Below are 21,527 nucleotides of genomic sequence, written 5' to 3'. Positions count from 1 at the left end.
CGTTCTTCCTGTTGCAGGAACGCCCCTCAGTGGCTCCTGAGTGACGAGGAAGGCAGTTCCTGCCCTGCCTATCCATAAGCTCACAACTTGGTCCTCGAGGTCGTGACATTGAGATGTTGTGTGTGAAGATGCCTATAAACCATAACACTCACTCTTGTTACATAAAGAATTCAGCAAATATTTCATTAAGTGCCGGTCCTGTCACATAAGCACTTAGACACCAGTATGTCCTTAAGAAGCTCACAGCACTGTACGCGAGAGACAAGTCAACGTGTAGTTCACCGAACATCATTTTTGAAGCAAAAATAGGGAGAGAGCAGAATGGAGAACGTGGTCAGCTCCAGCGGATCAGGCAGGGCCGTGGAGGGTGAACAGGAGCTCACCAGGGACGAGGTGGGGCTGGAGTGAGCGTGGGAGGACAGGGCACTGCCTGAGCCGAGAGCAGTCAGTTCCTGGAGGTGCCAGGCTTCACATGAAAGTGGGGTGATGGATGTTTGCTTTCCGTGGGGAGCCATGCCCTCCCCGGGGCTCTGCATGCCAGTAGCCCTCCGTTATTCACTTGTGAGTGAGGCGTTATTCACATTCACCCGCTGTGGGTCCAAACAAGGAGGACAGGCACGCACAGCCTCCTCAGGGAAGGGAGAGGACCCACTGCTTGGATAGCTTAGGGTGCATGGTTTTAATTTACCATGCACTGTCTGTTCTGTTACAGTGGTCTGTGGCTACAGCGTGTTTCTCAACTCTTATTCCATGAAATGTCACCATACATGGCGGGGGAGGGGGGAACGGACAGTTCAGGTCACAGGAAAAAACTGAAGCAGAGACAGACAAATTTGTGACATTGACAGAGCTGGTGAGAAGTAGCGCAGGGCAGAGACCGGATATGTGTCTGAATTCTCAGAGTTCATTTAAGAAGGGTTCCTCTTGCTTTTTCACCTTATTCACGACCAATTTAATAAGCATCTTGTAATCTGTGTTCCAGTGCCATAGGGAAGGGATAGCATCGTGCTGTTCAGCAGAGGGAAAAAAAAAAAAAAGCAAACAAGCTGGGGGTGCGTTTTTGTGTCATGTGGGTATATGAGGATATCAATAGTACATAAAAGTTCAATTAAAAATACAGAAATTTTAGGGGCGCCTGGGTGGCTCAGTCACTTGAATGTCTGACTCTCAGTTTTGGCTCAGGTCATGATCTTATGGGTCATGGGCTGGAGCCTGGCATCTGGCTCTCTGCTGAGTGGGGAGTCTGCTTGAGATTCTCTCTCTCTGCCCCTCCCCCCAACTCGTGCGTGTGCACGCACGTGATCCCTCTCTCTCTCCCTCTCTCTCTGAAATAAATAAATCAATCCTAAAAAAATACAGAAATTTTAGGTATTTGTATTTAAAACATATACCGTGGAATGTGATAAATCCCTCCTTGCCCCAAATAAAACACTTTGGAAGTTGATTTTTAAGTACATTATTCTGTTCTCTGCACTCCCAGCCTTCTCATGTTCCCAAGCACAAGGCCTACATGATTTAACTAATTCAAGCATACAGTACTCAAAGAAGGTGGTGTTGAGACCAATGCCAGCATCGGGTGCAGGCTCCCTGGTTTACTCTAGGGTGATCGTGTCTGAGCTACAGCTGCATCATCTATAAAATGGGAATAATAATAATAATAATACCTGTTATAAAAGGTGTTTGTTGGGATTAGGGGAGAATATTATGTGAGAGTTGGTTGGTTTTTAGCTATCTGGTTGTAAGGTGCTGAGCCTTCCCATTTGATATGTCTTTGATACATAGTTTTCATCACTTGGACATTAATTTTGTTTTTAGGATTGTATAAGCATGCAGTCCACTTTAAAGCAATAATTAATTTTTTTAGATTATCCTATTTCTGCCATGTCAGAAAAATGACTGTTTTGACTTGTGACATTTCCATAAAGCTGAAGGTTTGATGATTTCAAGGGAGATGCTAAAAACACATTTTGTTATTTCCTTTAAAACTTATCTTCAAGCGGGCACCTGGGTGGCTCAGTTGGTTAAGCGACTGCCTTCGGCTCAGGTCATGATCCTGGAGTCCTAGGATCGAGTCCCGCATTGGACTCCCCACTCGGCAGGGATTCTGCTTCTCCCTCTGACCCTCTCCCCTCTCATGCTCTCTATCTCATTCTCTCTCTCAAATAAATAAATAAAATCTTTAAAAAAAAACACAAAACTTCAAGCTTCACTCAATCTGTGATTGATCTATTTGGCATCATACAATAGCTATTCATGGATGGCTCAACCCAAGTCTCTATTTCCAGCTTGAATCCATTCTCTTCTCTAATCCCCCACCCCATCCAGGCTGGTTTGGATCACCGTAATGACCTTTGACAGGTCTATTCCACTCTCTGTGTTGCAGCTAGAGCACCTTCTCTTGACATCCACAATACTTTACCCCTTTATGGGAGGGGCCATCTTATTCTTAGCCTCGGAGCAGTAAGAATCCAAATATGAGAAAGCCTCCTGGATGCTTCACTCCTACCCAGTGTTGTCAATAGTCAACATTCTTCACTTCTGCTTGCGTGCCTTTTTTTCATCCTTAAGAGCTAGATGGCTCTGCATGGCACCTGGCTCTGTACTCAAAACCAGCATTCACCGTATTTATGTTCCTTTCATCTTTTATTTGTGAGGCACCTGCTGCTGGTGCCTGATTTTCCTGCAGGCCTACTTTCTTTTGATGAGTAAATGCCAGTGCCTTTAGTGCTGGCCCGCTCAAATCCTTTTTGAAAATACAGTATAATACATGCCCGGCTTATGAACTCAATGATTGTGATAATCATATGATCAAAAATACAGATGTTGGCGCCAAAGGCAAGGGAAGCAAGGACAAAAATGAACTATTGGGACTTCATCAAGATTAAAAATCTTCTGCACAGCAAAAGAAACAGTCAACAAAACCAAAAGACAACCGACAGAATGGGAGAAGATATTTGCAAATGACATATCAAATAAAGGGCTAGTATCCAAAATCTATAAAGAACTTATCCAACTCAATACCCAAAGAACAAATAATCCAATCAAGAAATGGGCAGAGGACATGAAGAGACATTTTTCCAAAGAAGACATCCAAATGGCCAACAGACACATGAAAAAGTGCTCAACATCACTCAGCATCAGGGAAATCTACATCAAAACCTCAGTGAGATACCACCTCACACCAGTCGGAATGGCTAAAATTAACAAGTCAGGAAACGGCAGATGTTGGCAAGGATGCGGAGAAAGGGGAACCCTCCTACACTGTTGGTGGGAATGCAAGCTGGTGCAACCACTCTGGAAAACAGTATGGAGGTTCCTCAAAAAGTTGAAAATAGAGCTACCATATGATCCAGCAATTGCACTACTGGGTATTTACCCCAAAGATACAAAAGTAGGGATCCGAAGGGGTACGTGCACCCCGATGTTTATAGCAGCAATGTCCACAATAGCCAAACTGTGGAAAGAGCCAAGATGTCCATCGACAGATGAATGGATAAAGAAGAAGTGGTATGTATATATAATGGAATATTATGCAGCCATCAAAAGGAATGAGATCTTGCCATTTGCAACGACGTGGATGGAACTGGAGGGTATTATGTTGAGCGAAATAAGTCAAACAGAGAAAGACATGTATCATATGACCTCACTGATATGAGGAATTCTTAATCTCAGGAAACAAACTGAGGGTTGCTGGAGTAGGGGTGGGTGGGAGGGATGGGGTGGCTGGGTGATAGACACTGGGGAGGGTATGTGCTCTGGTGAGTGCTGTGAATTGTGCAAGACTGTTGAATCACAGATTTGTACTTCTGAAACAAATAATGCAATATATGTTAAAAAGAAAAAAAAGAAGATAGCAGGAGGGGAAGAATGAAGGGGGGGGAATCGGAGGGGGAGACAAACCATGAGAGACGATGGACTCTGAAAAACAAACTGAGGGTTCTAGAGGGGAGGGGGGTGCGAGGATGGGTTAGCCTGGTAGTGGGTATTAAAGAGGCACGTTCTGCACGGAGCACTGGGTGTTATGCACAAACAATGAGTCATGGAACACTACATCAAAAACTAATGATGTAATGTATGGTGATTAACATAACAATAATTTTTTTTTAAAATACAGATGTTGTTTACAAGACGAAAATAGATTTAGCTAGGTCATCCTGAAAGACTGAAAATACCTTGTCTTTATATTCTTCCTTTTCTGTTAATGTATGGGGGAAAAAAGATTTCCAGCTTTTTCAATTTGCGAGTGATTTTTCAATTTGAAGTGAATTAGTATAAAAAGAACATTCTAGTTTTAGAATTTGGCTTGTCATTTAAAAAAATAATAGAGTCATCCCTTTAATAATCTCTAGCCAATTACGGGTTTGAGTGACTTATAAATTTATGAATTTTACAATTTAGAGCCTCATAAAAAGCACATTTTTCAAGACTGTAACAGTTGTCACATGTAGTTTTATTATAGTTTAGGTTCCAATGTCCTGGTGATATCCTGGTTTGGATTTTACCTTGGTACTAAGTATTGACCAAAGGGACAAGAAAATGTGCTAGCAATTGAGTCTAGTCTGGCAGGTGACCTCTTTCCAAAACTTTAAAAATAAGTTACAGCAGTACATCTTCTCAAATACTACCGGGACCACTGTCCTAGTGTATCTTGTCTGAACCTTGACAACATAAAACTCTTTAGATCACATGATAGGTATGTGATAAATATATAAAGTATATTTGAAAAGTTTTAAAAGTTGGAAACAAAACATTTAAACCAAAATCTCACATGTTGGGGGATGGTGCATGTGGAAAGCTGGTTGTAAACATATTGTCCTAAGTCTTTGAGTTGACGTTTCTGAATCCACCATACCCAGTTTACCTAGATTTGTCAGGGAGTTCTGCATTTCAGCTTTGCATGCTTTAATTTGCTTTTTTAAAATTTGACAATACCTTTTGATTTTTCTATCCATTCCTGAATGTACTCCAGGAGAAATAAGGAAGTGCTTTACCCCAATCAGCACTGACATGATGAAGAATTACTGGAAATTAATTTGACACATGAAACTGGCAGCCTAAGAATCAGAATTTGGAATTTGCTGGTCAAACATCTCATGGGCTACTTCTTCCTAAAACTGCCATCCAAGTTGACAGCTTTCAAGTTGTTGGAAGGGTGACTATTATGGCCTTTTTGGTGGATTTGAGAAGTTCTGCAAATGTGGTCAACAGAACAGTTGATTATTGACAAGACACATTAGCCACTTTTTATTAATTAAGCAGAAAACAGATCAGTATTAGCTTAAACATCTTGGCCATATAAACAGACTAGGAAAAATTGACGTGCAGGATAATCAAAGCTAGAGGTGCTGGCTACATTTTAAAGGCATGAAAACACCAAAGCAAACACTAACACCATGAAAAACATAAAAAGAAATTGTTTAAACTTCAGTTTATTAAAAATGAGTACAATGAGGCCTTTTTTAATTGGCCATTGTAGGAGAAGGAATATCCCTGTGACAAATACAATCATCCATTTTCTAGGCCAACCAGATATCTAAGATTTGATTTATTTTTTAACCTGAAAAATGTCACCATAGACATTTCTCATGAGTTGAAAATTCTATCACAGAACTACCTATAATCCAAAATAATTAATTTTTCACAAAATAGAATTTCTCCTTCAAATTCCAGAACTCTTCTAATCTCTTTTATGTGAAATTTTACAATATATTTTACCCTTTTCTTTACACATTCTTAAATCTTCTTACCATGATTTAATCTTTTTGGCTGACTCAGGCCATACTTACTATAGAGTGTGGTGACCAGGGGTCTTGAACAGGCTCAAGAATATTAGTAGTAGGGTACTGGGGGAAGTGAGTTGGAAGAGTAGGGGATGGGAGGACAGCGAGTAGGATATTCACAATCAAGATTTCAGAGATGATACAGCTATTGAGGATGACCAGGTCTAAGACAGGGGTTCTTAACCTGATTACCTATGAGAATCATCTGGAGAACTTAAAAAATATGCCAATACCTGGGTCCTACCCCATTGTTCTCAGGGACCCAGGCTCCTTCAGCTTTTAACTTCACCATCCCTAAGATGTGGCCCTCTTCATCATGGCCCCAGATAAAGCTCCAGCTTTCATATGGACATACTAAGCACTAGGATAGAAAGGAAGAAGGGGCAAAGGGTAAATCAGCTGTCTCTTAACACAAAGCACCTGCCACATGGTGCTTCTGTTTGCGTTCATTGTGCAGAACTTGATAATGTGTCATACCTAATTGTGAGAGAGATTGGGACATTAGTCTTCAATCTGGGTAGCCATATGCCCAGCAAACATACTATTACTATGGAAGAGAGGAAGAGTGGTTATTTTAAAACAAGCTAGCATCTCTATCAGCTCTAGAAGGGTAGTGGATTACACCGTCTGGTAATGTGATTTTTAGACGATTTGATGATTTTGAAGCTTGGTTGTCTTCTCCCATCCCAGGCTCTCAGGTCCATGGGTGTAAAAGGAAAAGCAGTCTCCAGTTGAGAAGGATCCAGTTCACTGAATGATTTCTGCAAGGGATCACCAAGTTTCAATTAGGGCAAGAATGGGAAGTACAGGAAAGTTAATGGTGTAGGGGATTTTTCTGATGATGACATTATTTCTCTACCCACCATCCCCATATGTCTGCCTTTTCTCCTTAAATAGCATATATTCCATTATTACAATAATCACTCCTTTGCAAATCCCCATAATGTCCTGGTGCCTCTCTCGCTTTGTAGTACTTCCTGGAAGTCCCCAGCTCTATGTAAGCTTAACTCCCAACATCCTCCTCACAAAATTAGTAACCACAAAGCTTTAATGTCTGTTCACCATGGCCTGGCAATCCCACAACATTTCCCTTGAATAGGTCATGTCTCACTCCTGAGAGGAGTCTGTCTGTCATATTCCTCCTGAAACCTGAAATGCCCCCTCCACTTCTCTCCTTCAGCTGGTGACCTCACTTGATACTTCAGTGAAAAAGAAATGAAGTAATCGGGTGGGAGTTTCTTCACTCCCTGCTTCTGAGCCCACCTTCTGCCTTCCTCTCTTGCTCGCTTTACTTTGCAGTGACATCTCCCAACTTCTGTGAGAGGCTAAGCTCTCTACACTGTAACTTAGGAGTTTTCTATAATGGGTCTTTTCTACTCAGCCTCTGAACATGGCAGTGTCCCGGGCCCCAGTCTTGAACCTCTTCCCTCTCTGTAGGTTCATAAGCCCTCATAACGTCTCCCTGGAGCTCAAGACTCATGTCCAGGTATCTGCTTGGCATCGCCACTTGGGTGTTTTATAGATCCTAACCTCTGCAAGTCCAAACAAAGCTCTTTCTTTCCCACCACATACGTGATCCCTGCTTGCCACCTTCTTCATCTCAATAAAGGTCATCCACCGAGTGGCCAAAGTTAACAACTTAGGTGAAACCCTTGATTCTCTGTCCCCCACCATATGTCATTCATCAGCAAGTCCTGCCAGTTCTGCCTTCAACATCCATCCTAAGTCCTCATAATCCTCCATCCCCATTGCTTCCACCCTCATCCAAGCTGCCATGGTCTCCTGAGTTAGTACAGTAGCCTCCCTGCTCCCACTTTTCTCTGTTGTAATGCATTCTCTAAGAGTGGCCAGAGTGATCTTTAGAATCTTAAGTCCAGTAATGCAGCACCTTCCCTTTGCACTGGAATAACACCTCAGCTCACTGTGGCCCAGGGCCCAGTGTGATCTGACGCCTGTGTACCTCTTGGCCTCATCATATCACCCCCGCTGGGGGCGCACTGGGGGCGCTTTACCTTAGGGTAAGGCACTTATTCTCATGTTCTCTCAACAGCTTTCCAGGGTGGTCACCTCCCCAGAGAAGCCTTCCCTCAATCCCTTATTTGAAGAGGTTCCCTCCCAGTCTCTCCCTCTGTGTTTATTCTCCTGGCACTTACCCTCCCTGAGGGAGGGGACCATGTCCAGCTCATTCACATCTGTATTTCCAGTGTTTAGTATAGTCATTAACCTTCAGTAGAAACGAATCAATTTATTGAATACCCAAATGAAAAACTGTCTGGGACATATCTCAGATTTTTGTCACATCGCTTCCATCCCTCTTATTTGTACCATGAGTGCCACCAGGATCAGTAACTTCCTGATTACTATTTCTAAAAGCAGTGACACCCTAGTTGACGATTTCTCATCCGAGAGGGGCTGGGAAAACCAGTTAACTAACCTGGTTAAGAACTGCATGTAAAGAACAGGGGACTTTAGAAGTCAAGTCCAGCATTAGTGAAGGGGCCTTATTCTTGTTTATTTTCCAGTGAATATTATTGCCCTAGCGTCATGAATTTTGTTATTGTTGTTGCCGCATAGAGATGCCCAGAAGCTGTCTGGTCAGGATCTTCACCGTCACAGTCTTACAGGAAATACAAGAGAAGAAGTCAGATGTGCTCTGAGCCTTGATGGAGCCAGGGAAGGGAGGTCCAGGAGGTGAAGGACAGCCAAGGCCGGGGGGCGGGGGGTGCCTCCTTGCGCATTGGGGCTCTTCCTAAGCCTGTCTTCACGGACTCCAGTAGAGGGGGCTGTGAAGGGGAAAGATGAGCATTCCCTGGTTGTCTGTCTCTGTGTGGCAGCTTCACTTATAAACCTTTACAACCAAAGATCTCCTTAACACGCCACCAGATGGGGTTTTAGGTAATAGCATTTTAAACAGGGGATGACTGCTTTCTCTTTAAGTTCCTGAGTTTCCTTAAAGTAGAATAGTACTTAAGGGATTGTGGGGTTTTTTTATTGTGGTAAAATATACATAACATAAAATGTAACACTTTTAGCCATCTTAAGGGTACAGTGGCATTAAGTATATTCATGTCATGCAACCATCACTGCTGTCCATCTCTAGAACTTTTTTATCATCCTAAACTGAAAATCTGTACCCGTGAAGCAATTAACTCCCCATTCCCCCAGCCCCTGGGAACCCTTCTGACACCTTCTATCCGGAGGTAGCTTCAGATCCCACCTGTTTCAGGGCTCTGGCCCACGAGGCTGACCCCGCCCCCGCCTTCAGATGACAGTTGCAAGTCCACATTGTTTCCTGTGCTTCTGAGCGACCAGAGATCAGAGGTTCCTGCAATCTCCTCCTCGGGATAGATTAATTTGCTAGAGCGGCTCACAGAACTCAGGGAAACCTCTTACTCACTAGATCACTGGTTTATCATGAAGGATAACTCAGGAATGGACAGATGGAAGACACACAGGACAAGGCATGTGGGAAGGGGTGCAGGCTTCCAGGCCCTCCCTGGGCCCCACTCTCCTAGCACCTCCACGTGTTCACCAACTGGGAAGCTTCTCGAACCCCTGTCCCTTTGTGTTTTAGGGAGGCTTCGTTACATAGGCATCATTGATTAAATAATTGGCCATTGACAGTTAGTTCAACTTCCAGTCCCTCTTCCCCTCCCCGAAGGGCGGGGCAGGTGGGAGGGAGGGGCTGAAAGTTATAACCCTCTAACCATGAGGGTTGGTTCCCCTGGCAACCAGCCCCCATCTAAGGGCCTTTCCAAACGTCATCTTATTAAATAAACTCAGGTGTGGTTGAAAGAGGCTTGTTATAAATAACAAAGGACACCCATTTCTCCTTTATTGCTCTGAAGTTTTTTTCAGGAACTGGGATCAAAACTGAGTATCATAACCAAAGATGCCCCTATGGCTCTTCTGTAGGAAATTTCAGGAACTATGTGCCAGGAACAGTGGATGGACACCATCTTACTATAACAGTGGATGGACACCATTCTTACTATAAATCACAATATCCCCGTCATAAATAGATTCATACCATATTTGTCTTTTGTTGTCTGCTTATTTCTGTCAGCATAAGGTTAAGGTTTTCTATGATCTAGCTTGTCAAAAATCTCATTCCTTTTCAAGGCGGCAGAGAAATGGGAATGGGTGGGTCATGGCTCCTTCTCTCAAGAAATACAAGGACTGTGGAGGAGGGACCTATTTTATGCATCACAGATGCATGAATAAAATTAGCTATTATATACTATATTTAGTGCTGTAATAAGATGTGTATAGAGTATTATGGGAGCACATTATAATAATCATGATGTCTAGTGTTTCTGAAGACAAAACCTCCTTGGATGTTATCCAAGATAGATGATCTACCACATTTTGATTAGTAGTGGGTAATGCGGTAGAGAATTTCCAATGTACAAGTTTTGGTTGTACATTTGTTTTTTTTAATAGCTAACAGTCCATCCACCTTTTCTGTGATCTAAATGTCTCTTCTGCTTTTTTCTTCCTTTAGTGGTTTTTAATTGCCAACAGATCTTACAAAGTCAGTGCAGCAAGCTCTTTCTTCTTCAGTGGTGTGTTTGTGGGAGTTATTTCCTTTGGTCAGCTTTCAGATCGCTTCGGAAGGAAAAAAGTCTATCTCACAGGTAATCAGTTAAGAGTGTTCATTGACTGAATAGGAGGACTTACTTCCTTAACGTTCTCAGGGAATTGCCATGTGGATACAGAACTGATTTTTATTGCACTGGCAAGAGGCCACACTGCAGCTAGAGTTGATTCTGGCCAAGCGTTTTAAAGGGACCAGCAGCATACCTGGTGAAGGCCACGTATTGCATCTAAGCTTTTCATGATGATGGTGCTTTTGGCAACCCCTGAATTCTAACTTATGCCACGTTTCTAAAGAGAACAGAGACTGACCCAGTGTACTAGATCCATTTCCTTGTATCTTGTTCGTTTGTTCATTTCAAATATGCTCTATAAGACCCAGCATAGTTCTTTTGACAAGCTGAGCATGAGCTGGGATTTTTCCATTTCCCACACTGTTGTGAAAATTGAAAACTGTGCATGATTGACAGATATCAACTTGTAACAAAGAAAGAGAAACCTTAGTTTTTCTTTATAGTTTTTAAGAGAAAAGTTTTTTTAAAAGCATAGCTTAGAAAACTTAACAAAGGTGTACCTTTACAAACGTAAAATAAGTATAATTTATTACTTTGATCAAATGCTGTTTTACATCCGGATTATTGACTGCTGTTCCTGTCATTCTAGGTTTTGCTCTTGACATCTTATTTGCTATTGCAAATGGGTTTTCCCCCTCCTATGAGTTCTTCGCAGTAACTCGCTTCCTGGTGGGCGTGATGAACGGAGGAATGTCGCTGGTGGCCTTCGTCCTGCTGAACGAATGTGTGGGCACCGCCTACTGGGCACTCGCAGGTACTGCTCACTCCGTGCAGATGACGGACATGGTGAGCTGCCCCAGAAAACCTCGCAGGGAACCAGCTGAACCCCAGAATCTAAAAATGCACTTGGACTTGAGGCACTCTACCTCACCATTAGATTTGCTTTCCGGGGTTTGTTCTGTATGACCTTGAATAAGTCATTTTATTCATATCCCTCTGTAGAAAGTCTCCCTAGGACCTGCCTCATAGATGGTGAGCTTGCCTCCAGATTATTCCAAGAGTGTCAGTTTCCTCGGGAAGGCATTAACCGTTTACACCTTAAACTGAAAAATAGTGCAGACATAAGAAAGCCTAGACACTCCTTTCCCAGCACTTTCTTATTGTATTTTTATTAAATATTTATCTCCTAGGCAGGGGAGGGACAAGTTGGAGGGACCAGATGATGTAGGGCCTGTGCTAGGCCAAATGAGGAATTTGTTTTTATTTGAAGTGCAGTAAGAAGCCAGTGGGCGAATTAAATAGTGGAGTGATAGGATCCAATAGGATACAGAAAGACGACTGGGGCAGAGGTGTGGAGAATGGACCATGGGTGGAGAGAGAGCAATTGGAGGAGAAATTGAGGGGTCATTCAGGAGGTGATTGTGGTTGGCCCGTGAAACATGACGGGGGCTTGCTTAGACACAGTGGGAGGAGAGGAGCAGGGAAGACGGCCATGGGAGCTGGATTTTGATGGGACAGTGACTTGCTGAAGGATCGGAGTGGGGAGAGCTGTTCTGAGCAATGACAGAAAGTGTTATCCTTGGAAGCCAGGTGCTATCTGATGCACCCTAATGAAACTGTAATAGCTATTGATTATCTTAAATTTCCAGGGAAATCATAGCGTCCCCACTCCCTTACTTATCGGACCACATGTTTGGATTTGGTGTCCTGAACATGCTTCCACTTCAGCTGTCCCTTCTGCTCCCCCCCTTTTCCTCACTAGGGCAGAGTAGACACGTCATTATGGCTAGAGAACTGATCATCTCTGGGCAAGAAAACAAGAACACAGTCCTCTTACAGAATTCTTGTAGAAAGTTCTTGTAGCAAGATCAAAAAGGTCCTGTCACTGTGGGTTGCCCACAGAAGCCTGCCTCTCCCTAGGAGGGTGGAGAGAGAGGACTGGGACAGCACGCAGGCTCCGCAGTCAGGCAGACGAGGTAGGGTCCCAGCCGTCCTGCACGCAGCTCCATGTCCTAGACAGCGGCCCCTGACCTCTCGGTGCGGTTTCCTCTCTGTGTAGGGCTCGGATGGCACCTGCTTTATAGGACAATGTATGTAAAAGGCTGCGCGGTAAATAGTACTGAGGACTACTATTCACTGTGATGGTAGCAGTTACAGAAGGTGTGTCAGAGGTATAAATTCACATGTATATTGGGCAAGCCAGTGGACTTAATACCCATCTCAGCATTTATTTTGAAAAGCATAGTCTTTTTCACAATTCCATGGTTGATTTTTTTCCCTATCAGCGTGCTGGCAAAAATCCACGCTTCATGTAGACAGACAAGAAACAGAGCTAGGGGTGCCTGGGTGGCTCAGTTGTTAAGCGTCTACCTTCGGCTCAGGTCATGGTCCCAGGGACCTGGGATCAAGACCCGCATCGGGCTCCCTGCACCATGGGAAGCCTGCTTCTCCCTCTCCCACTCCCCCTGCTTGTGTTCCCTCTCTCGCTGTGTCTCTCTCTGTCAAATAAATAAGTAAAATCTTTAAAAAAAAAAAAGAAAGAAAGAAACAGAGAGCTATAAAATGTCCTGTATCTGGTGCTGATACACCAAATGGGGAAGGGCAAGAGGGAGAAATGAAGAGTAGCCTGTGATTTAAGATGAGGATTTGAGGCACAACCTTTGTAATAAGATGAGGTCTCAGTATTGCAATAATCTGATGACCTAAAACCCGTATTGCCAGCCAGCAAGGCATCCTTCCAAGCTTCAGCTGATGTGCAGGCGGATGTCAGCACAGCCTGCAGTGCAGAAAGCACTAGGGCAGACCCTTAAAATTCTTCTTGACCACATGTGGTTTGTTTTCTTTGCCTGTGCTTCCTCCTTTTCCGCCCACTCGCTAGCCTCTCTGCCACTTTTCTCATCTGTCAATACTCATGTAGGCTTTTCTTTCCTGCTGACACCTCCCAAAGAAGGCGTTGGTTCTGTGACTGGGGTTGGTAAGGGTGGTGTGGATGGTGCTTTCTCCAGTAACAGGTGTCTTTTCCCTGAATTAGGATCGATCGGTGGCCTCTTCTTCGCGGTTGGCATTGCCCAGTATGCCCTGTTGGGATACTTCATCCGCTCCTGGAGGACCCTCGCCGTTCTGGTTAACCTACAGGGAACGGTGGTCTTTCTCCTGTCATTGTGAGTAGTTTTTCCTCTTAGAGGTTTAATTTAATATGCAGAAGGAATGTCTTAAGAGGATGCGGGTCAATGAGCAGCGTTATTCCCTTTCAGGAGTTTGCCTGAACTGACTTTGGTGAAGAGCTAAATCCCACAAGCGGTCCAATGCTTGGCAGCTGCTGGGAAGAGAGATGCTTAATTAATTCAGAATGCAGGTATCCCTTGTTTCAAGTAACGTCTCCATAGATTGCATTTTAACCTTCAAGTTGTTGACCCAGGGTGCCAGTTTCTTTTGTAACCTAATGCCTCAAGCCTGAAGATCTTCAGGCTGGATCAGGTCAGGTGCTTGGCATCTGACTCAGGTACAATGTTGCAAATATCACAGTCCATTCATACCCAATATGTAGCGGCAACTATCTGTCCTACAGGTGACCCTTATTTCAGGGCCTCTAAATGTGGACGTGGGAAGACTCTCAGATATGGGAGAAATCCTTAGGGTAGATGGCTCAAAGCGGTAAAAGGGTGATTCCCTGGTCAGGGCAGGATGCTCCCAACAACTTGCTCAGATGTCACACCATGGCGCCCTGAATGCTGTAAGGCGAGCCCCCAACTTAGAGCTCTTTTACAAGTTCTTTCTTCCCATAGCAAATACTTTATTAATAATGTCATTAATAGTGTTTGTTATATAATACATATTACATAATATATAATAGAATAATATTATTTATTAATATTCTTCCCTAAATAGCCTCAGGCTCTGGTAACAGTAAAACAAATATTTAAGAGACATTTACAGAGTTCTCCATAAAATTAACATTACTGACTATCTTGTTGGGGCTTAGAAACCAGTTTCACTCATAAATACTGTGTCACAAAGAAGTAATACTATTCCATTTCTTATTTCATCATTTTAATGATGTGCTTAAGAAGTTTGACAATTGAGGGGCACCTGGGTGGCTCAGTCAGTTAAGCATCTGCCTCCAGCTCAGGTCATGATCCCAGGGTGCTGGGATCGAGTCCCAGGTCGGGCTCCCTGCTCAGCGGGGAGTCTGCTTCTCCCTCTGCCTCTGCCCCCACTCATGCGCTCTCTCTCTCTCTCAAATAAATAAAATCTGGAAAAAAAAAGAAGTTTGAGTTTTTAGTTTTATTTCACCAGAAGTTTTAATGTGCTTGTGAAAGGCTTTCTCCTGAGATATCAGACCTGTAATTTGAATCATTAAAATCTTTGGAATAAATAAAATTTTCGGCCAGTGGAGTGAGCGATATCTGTGGCAGAATTTTCCTTCAGATGCATATTTAATGTAGTCGTTCTTTTTTCAAGTTCTACTAATTGAGATTTGCTGGATTGAGGATTGAACTGAAATCTGTTTTTTTGTTTTGTTTTTTGTTTTTAAAGATTTTATTTATTTATTTGAGAGAGAGAGAATGAGAGATAGCACATGAGAGGTGTTAGGGTCAGAGGGAGAAGCAGACTCCCCGCCGAGCAGGGAGCCCAATGCGGGGCTCGATCCTGGGACTCTCCAGGATCATGACCTGAGCCGAAGGCAGTCGCTTAACCAACTGAGCCACCCTGGCACCCGAACTGAAATCTGTTTTTGTATTCTCTTTGAAATAAGAGAATTAAGTGCAAAAATGAATATAACAGTGGGGTGCCTGGCTGGCTCAGTCGGAAGAGCATGGGACTCTTGATCTCGGGGTTGTGAGTTCGAGCCCCACATTGGGTGTAGAGATTACTTAAAAATAAATAGATAAACTTTAAAGAATGAATAAAATAGAAATAGTTTACCTATACTTAAACAAGCAAAATGTATTAAATGTACTTAGTTATGTGAATTGGAATGAGATAATCCTACCAGAAAGGGAAACTAACAACATTTCATTAGTTCGTGTATTATACATTTTTGGAATAAATGGGTACCTAGTGTCATCCTTGAACTAATAAGCAGTCATGTAAATGTGGGTAGATAAATGAATTTTCTTTTTAAATAGCCAATAAGTCTTTAGAGCGACTTTGACGGCCGGAATGAGCTGTTCTGCCTGTCTTTTCTGAATGTGGTCTGAGTTTGTTACGGTCCTAGTGCTAGGTGGGGCCGTCCACACCCTGGGAGATGAATTCAGGTCGGGAAACAATAGGAAACAGAGAGAAAAGAGCATGTAAACCCAAAATATATAATTATTCCATTAGGCCTTCCCACGGTCAGCCTGCAGTTTATCTTTTCTGATCGTCTCCCAGCCCATTTCCCATATCCTGTGTGCCAGGCACAGCAAGCTGCTTGTAGTTTCTGGCGTCATCTTGTGCCGTCCTGCTTCCGGGACCCCTGCTGGATGCTGCCCCTGCCCTTCCCACGCCCTGCTCTCCAGTTCTTCCTAGTTAACTCCTGGCCTCCCGGGTTTGCTCAAATGCTACCCCCTCCAGACTTGTCCCCATCACACCTCCAGCTACCAGTCATTTGCTTTGGCTTCTGAATTCTCCAGCACTTACCCCGTGCCCTACGAGTGTTCTATTTCCACCTCACGCTGGAGCCCGTCTCTTTCTGCTTCAGGAGCTTCCTCCTGACAGCTCCAGGTGCTGGGCTTGGTCACACGTCCCCCAGCACCAAAGCCCAGGGCCTTCCGCACAGATGATCCTTCAGATCCATTGGATAGGTGTGGGCACAAAAAATATGTGGAAATAGCCTTCAGAATTAGCTGTCGGGGCGCCTGGGTGGCTCAGTTGGTTAAGCGACTGCCTTCGGCTCAGGTCATGATCCTGGAGTCCCTGGATCGAGTCCCGCATCGGGCTCCCTGCTCACCAAGGAGCCTGCTTCTCCCTCTAACCCTACCCCCTCTCATGTACTCTCTCTCTCTCATTCTCGCTCTCTCAAATAAATAAATCTTTAAAAAAAAAGAATTAGCTGTTAGCAATGTAAGAAAAAGTCACATTATTTTAGAGTCATACCTTGTTTTTTTTGTTTTACTAGAAACATTAGTGTGTAGTTTAAAAATTCCTCATTTTCACAGTATGTGGATTTGAACAGTTTTACTCTAAAAATCAGCGCCTCCATACTTTACAAAGATATTCCACCTCCTAAGAAATTCACAGGACATATTTTGAGCAGAGACAACATTGTTAAATTAGCACTGTAGCTTCTGAAGGTGGCCCCAGCACTGTGTAGAGGGCAGCATGTTCAAAGACTGCTTTTTCTTTTAAAAACACGTCTTGCTGTTTGATATGCAAAATCTGCATGTATTGGAATTTATATTCCCGAGTCCATCCGTTGGCAGCGAGGTGAGCCTTTGTGTAAGTAAGCGTACTGGCTTCTGCAAATGTGGGGACAGTCAGGTCCTCGGTTTGTGTACAAGACAGACCCTTCCCCACGCAGAAATAGTTTAGTAACTCAAATTTCCAAAGCTTGAATATCTCTCAAGTATAAAAAGGATTTATAAACATTTAGCAGTAATGTAAACATTTTAACAGTGACTAATGCTTATCAACCATTCTGAAAACAGGGAAGTTTGAGGGAAAGGGGACAGTGACCTAAATGACCCAAAGATAGTGACTGTTAGTATTTCAGTCCCCCTTGGTTTTAATTTTTATTACAACAGATTTCTGGTGTCTCACTTACTTTTCCCTCCCAGCGGTACTCTCCATCTTCATCGTAGGCTTTGTTTATGTTCTTTATATTTGCATTTAGAGTCAATCAGGTGGTTTACATGGTAGCTCGTAAGCCACCTGGTTGTTAGGGCCAGTGGGTCTGCTTGATGATCGGCAGACCTAACTCCCAGCAGAACAATATTTTGCTTGATTATCTGCTTGTGTATTAGTGATAATAATCGCATGGTAATGATGCTGTAAATCAAGGGATTTTTCAGGCTGTTGTAGGAGGCCTGAGTCCCTGCTTTTGTTGATGACCAAATGTGCACAAATATTCTCTCCCCAGTAGCAAAGCTCTGCGAGAATTTCTGCCTTCTTGTTTCCTCTGAGCACCTGCTACATCGCTCGATACAAAATGAAAGTGCTCAACAAGTGGTTATTGATGGACTACTGTCCACGAAGTTCCAGATTCCATGGTATTTGTTGCCACTTCACTATCCTTACGGAAAGGCACGGAGAATTCTAAAAGGCATCTTCAATAGCCAGTGGTACTTATAGGTAGAAGTTTCATTTTAAGCAAATCATGTCACATTAGATCAAAAGGTACTGGATGCTATATTTACTAAACAAGGTGTCCCTGTTCCTGTCCCAGTTTGTCTTTGACAAGTCCTCTAGCTGTGCACACAGAAGTGTGAAGAGGGAAAAGACACATTAGAGAGCTAAGTCTTAAAACTATTGGAAAATATCAGTGGCAATATAACTGTTCAGTACTTTGTAGTTACAGCAGAAAATAATTACTTGGTACCTGGAAGTTAACCAGAAAATGACTTTTATTCTTTAAGGTCTTGGGGGGCAGGAAATATCCTGAGGACATAGTAAAGCGAGTGTGTCGACTGATTCGAGTATTGTGAAGCAGGAAATGCTTGAAAGTAGTTGAGATGTGATGAGCCCTATTTGATTTTTATGTAGAGTCTTAATCTCTGCCTTCTTAATAATGTATCACTATGTTAAAAACATGTTTTAAAATTTATTTTTTCTGATGAGACAATAGAAATTATCTCCTTTGTGAGGCTTTGTCAGAACTTAAACACCTGCTATCTCTGTAGTATTATTCTCACACTTGGCTAGGGTTTAGAATGCTCTCTCTGACTTGTGCTTGATGAAAAATTTTTATCACTCAGTATTCTAGGCTTAATTTAGCATTATCTATTAAAATTTGTTTAAAAGTAAATGCCTACGGCTTACCTTCTTTTTTTTTTTAACTGCTGTTTTGGAAGTATGTTCTTGGTTTCCATTCATAAAGCCACCACCTTTTAACCCTTGCACGCCGTTGAAAGTGGTCCCCTCTCTCTTTCACCTGTCATTGGGAGAGAGAGTTTTAATCCTCACACGGAATCCGGTTGTGGTGAGGGAATCCACATACTCCTAGGTGAATTGTCTCCTTCGTGTGCCCGTGTACCTATATGAATATACAGCCTTTAATGACGTCTCTTTCAGATTCATTCCTGAATCACCTCGTTGGTTATACTCCCAGGGTCGACTGAGTGAGGCTGAAGCGGCTCTGTACCTCATTGCCAAGAGGAACCGCAAGTTCAAGTGTACGTTCTCCCTAACATATCCAGCCAGCAGGAGCCACAGGGAGACGGGAAGTTTCCTGGATCTATTCCGTTACCGGATCCTCTTGGGGAACACGCTGACCCTGATGTTCATCTGGTAATTATACCTAAGGGGTGTTGTCTTGATCTTCAACTCAGGTTGCTAATGGGCTGTTGATAATGTGTTCCTTCTGCAGGGTTACAGAAAACCTTACCTGATTTGTCAGCTTGAAGTGGTTTTCACAAGAACAAGTCCTCTGTCTCTTTTTTTTGAAGATTTTATTTTTTTTTTATTTATTTGAGAGAGAGAATGAGAGAGAGAGAGAGCATGAGAGGGGGGAGGGTCAGAGGGAGAAGCAGACTCCCTGCCGAGCAGGGAGCCTGATGCGGGACTCGATTCTGGGAGTCCAGGATCATGACCTGAGCCGAAGGCAGTCGCTTAACCAACTGAGCCACCCAGGTGCCCAGTCCTATGTCTCTTAATGCCCATGTTGCGCTCATCCCTGCTTTCGCAGCACCCTCCAGTCAAGGAGGAACCCGCAGTTTATGGATGGCAGGTTTACCGAACTTGAGTAAATAGACAGCAGAAACACATCTTTGCTCCTGAGCTCTTTCCTGTAAATACTCAAGTACCCCCAACAACCTCCACTAAGGGGGGGGGTGGGAAGCAAGCATATTAGAAGAGTTTCTAAGAAGGGGTTTAAAGTCCCTACCTTTGGTGTTAGCATCAAGTTGTTCAGAGAGCATGCTTTAGTTGTAGCGCCCTGTCCTGTACTCTGTGTGACATTCTCACTCGCTTGCTCGCGCACTCCCGGGGGGTGGGCAGTGTTGTTCCTTGCACAAGTGGAGGCCTGGGAGTGTGAAATGATGGACTCGAAGCCACGTGTGCAAATCAGCGCATGAACAGATAGGCATTCTCTGAATCTGATTTTCTCGCTTAGCTTATTCCTACCCGCCACCCAACATGCTGTCAGCATTCATGTGCATCGCACCAAATGATTCAAGATGGCTCCGCTTAAAGAATGAAGCGGAAAGGGGAGAAGTGGACGGGCGGTGCGTACAGGGTGTGAACTGCACCCGTGTTGTAGTATTGTATGGGCGCTCCACGTTTTACTGTACTTCTCAGAGATTGTGTGTTTTATGGTTGAAGGTTTGTGGGCAACCCTGCATCAAGCAAGTCTACTGGCACCATTTTCCAATAGCGTTTCCTCACTTCGTGACTCTGTGTCACATTTTGTTAATTCTCACAGTATTTCAAATTTTTTCGTTAGTATTAGATTTGTCATGGTGATCTGTGATCAGTGATCCTTGGTGTTACTGTTATAATTGTTTGGGGGCACCACGAACCACATCTGTATATGACAGTGAACTTAATAAATGTTGTGTGTGTTCTGACTGTTCCACTGACTGGCCATTCCCCCATGTCTCTCCCTCTCTTGGGCCTCTATTCCTGGAGACACAACAATATTGGACTTAGGCCAGTTAATTAGGCCTACCGTGGTCTCTATGTGTTCGAGTGAAAAGAAGAGTCACATGTCTCTCACTTCAAATCAAAAGCTAGAAATGACTCAGCTTAGCAAGGAAGTCACGTTGAAAGCCAAAGATAGGCTGAAAGCTAGGCTTCTTCACCAAACAGTTGGCCAAGTTGTGAATAAAGGAAAAGTTCTTAAAGGAAATTAGAAGTGCTACTCCAGTGAACACGTGGATGATTAAAAGCAAAACAGCCTTATTGCTGATATGGAGAAAGTTCTAGTGTTCTGGACAAAAGATCAAACCAGCCACAACATTCCCTTAAGCCAGAGCCTGATCCAGAGCAAGACCCTAACTCTCTTCAATTCTCTGAAGGCTGAGAGAGGTGGGAAAGCTGCAGAAGGAAAGTCTGAAGCTAACAGAGGTTGATCCATGAGGTTTAAGGAAAGCAGCCGTCTCCACAATATAAAAGCACAAGATGAAGCAGCAAGTGCTGATGCAGAAGCTGCAGCAAGTTCTCCAGAAGATCTAGCTAAGACAACTTATGAAGGTGGCTACACTAAACAATAGATTTCCACATAGATGAAACAGCCTTCTTTTGGAAGAAGATGCCATTTAGGACTTCTGTAGCAAGAGAAGGGAAGTCAGTACCTGGACATGCTGACTCTTGATAGGGGCTAATGCAGCTGGTGACTTAAAGTGGAAGACAGTGCTCACTGACCATTCTGAGAATCCTAGGGCCCTTAAGAACTACACTAAATCTACTCTGCCCATCTCTAAAGGGAGCAACAAAGCCTGGATGACAGCACATCTGTTTACAAATATTTTCAGCCCACTATTGAGACCTACTGCTCAGAAAAAAAAAAAAAAAGATTCCTTTCAAAATATTACTGCTCACTCACAATATACCTGGGGGCCCAAGAGCTCTGATGGAGACATGAGATCAATATTGTTTTCATGCCTGCCAACACATCTATTCTGCAGCCCATGGATCAAGGAGTCATTTCAACTTTCAAATCTTCCTAATTAAGACATACATTTCATAACAATATTGGTGCCGTAGATAGTGATTCCTTTCATCGAGCTGGGGAGAGTTCATTGGAAACCTTCTGGAAAAGATTCATCATTCTTGAAGACGTTAAGAACATTCATGATTCATAGGAAGAGGTCAAAATACTAACATTAACAAGAGTTTGGAATAAGTTGATTCCAACACTCATAGATGACCTTGAGGGGTTCAAGACTTCAGTGGAGACAGTAACTGCAGGTGTGGTGGAAATAGCAAGAGAAAGAGAATGAGAAGTAGAGCCTGAAGATGGGACTGAATTGCTGCTATCTCATGATCAAACTTGAACAGG

At 43.4% G+C, this 21,527-nt stretch overlaps 1 protein-coding gene across 2 annotated transcripts in view; it reads left to right on the top strand.

The window, feature by feature from the left end:
- Positions 1-21,527, top strand: part of SLC22A15 (solute carrier family 22 member 15) — a 76,910-nt gene that overhangs the window by 26,786 nt on the left and 28,597 nt on the right. For both annotated transcript variants that reach the window (XM_034990217.1, XM_034990218.1), the window contains exons 3-6: positions 10,285-10,417; positions 11,040-11,204; positions 13,422-13,551; positions 18,602-18,817. In XM_034990217.1, coding sequence (XP_034846108.1) covers positions 10,285-10,417; positions 11,040-11,204; positions 13,422-13,551; positions 18,602-18,817 — 644 coding nt within the window. The remainder of the gene's footprint in view (positions 1-10,284; positions 10,418-11,039; positions 11,205-13,421; positions 13,552-18,601; positions 18,818-21,527) is intronic.

Source organism: Mirounga leonina, unplaced genomic scaffold (assembly GCF_011800145.1).
Source record: "Mirounga leonina isolate KUSES-001 unplaced genomic scaffold, KU_Mleo_1.0 Mir_507, whole genome shotgun sequence".
In the NCBI taxonomy this organism is placed as follows: domain Eukaryota; kingdom Metazoa; phylum Chordata; class Mammalia; order Carnivora; family Phocidae; genus Mirounga; species Mirounga leonina.
Note: the sequence above shows the minus strand (reverse complement) of the source record. Positions and strands in the feature narration are given on the sequence as shown.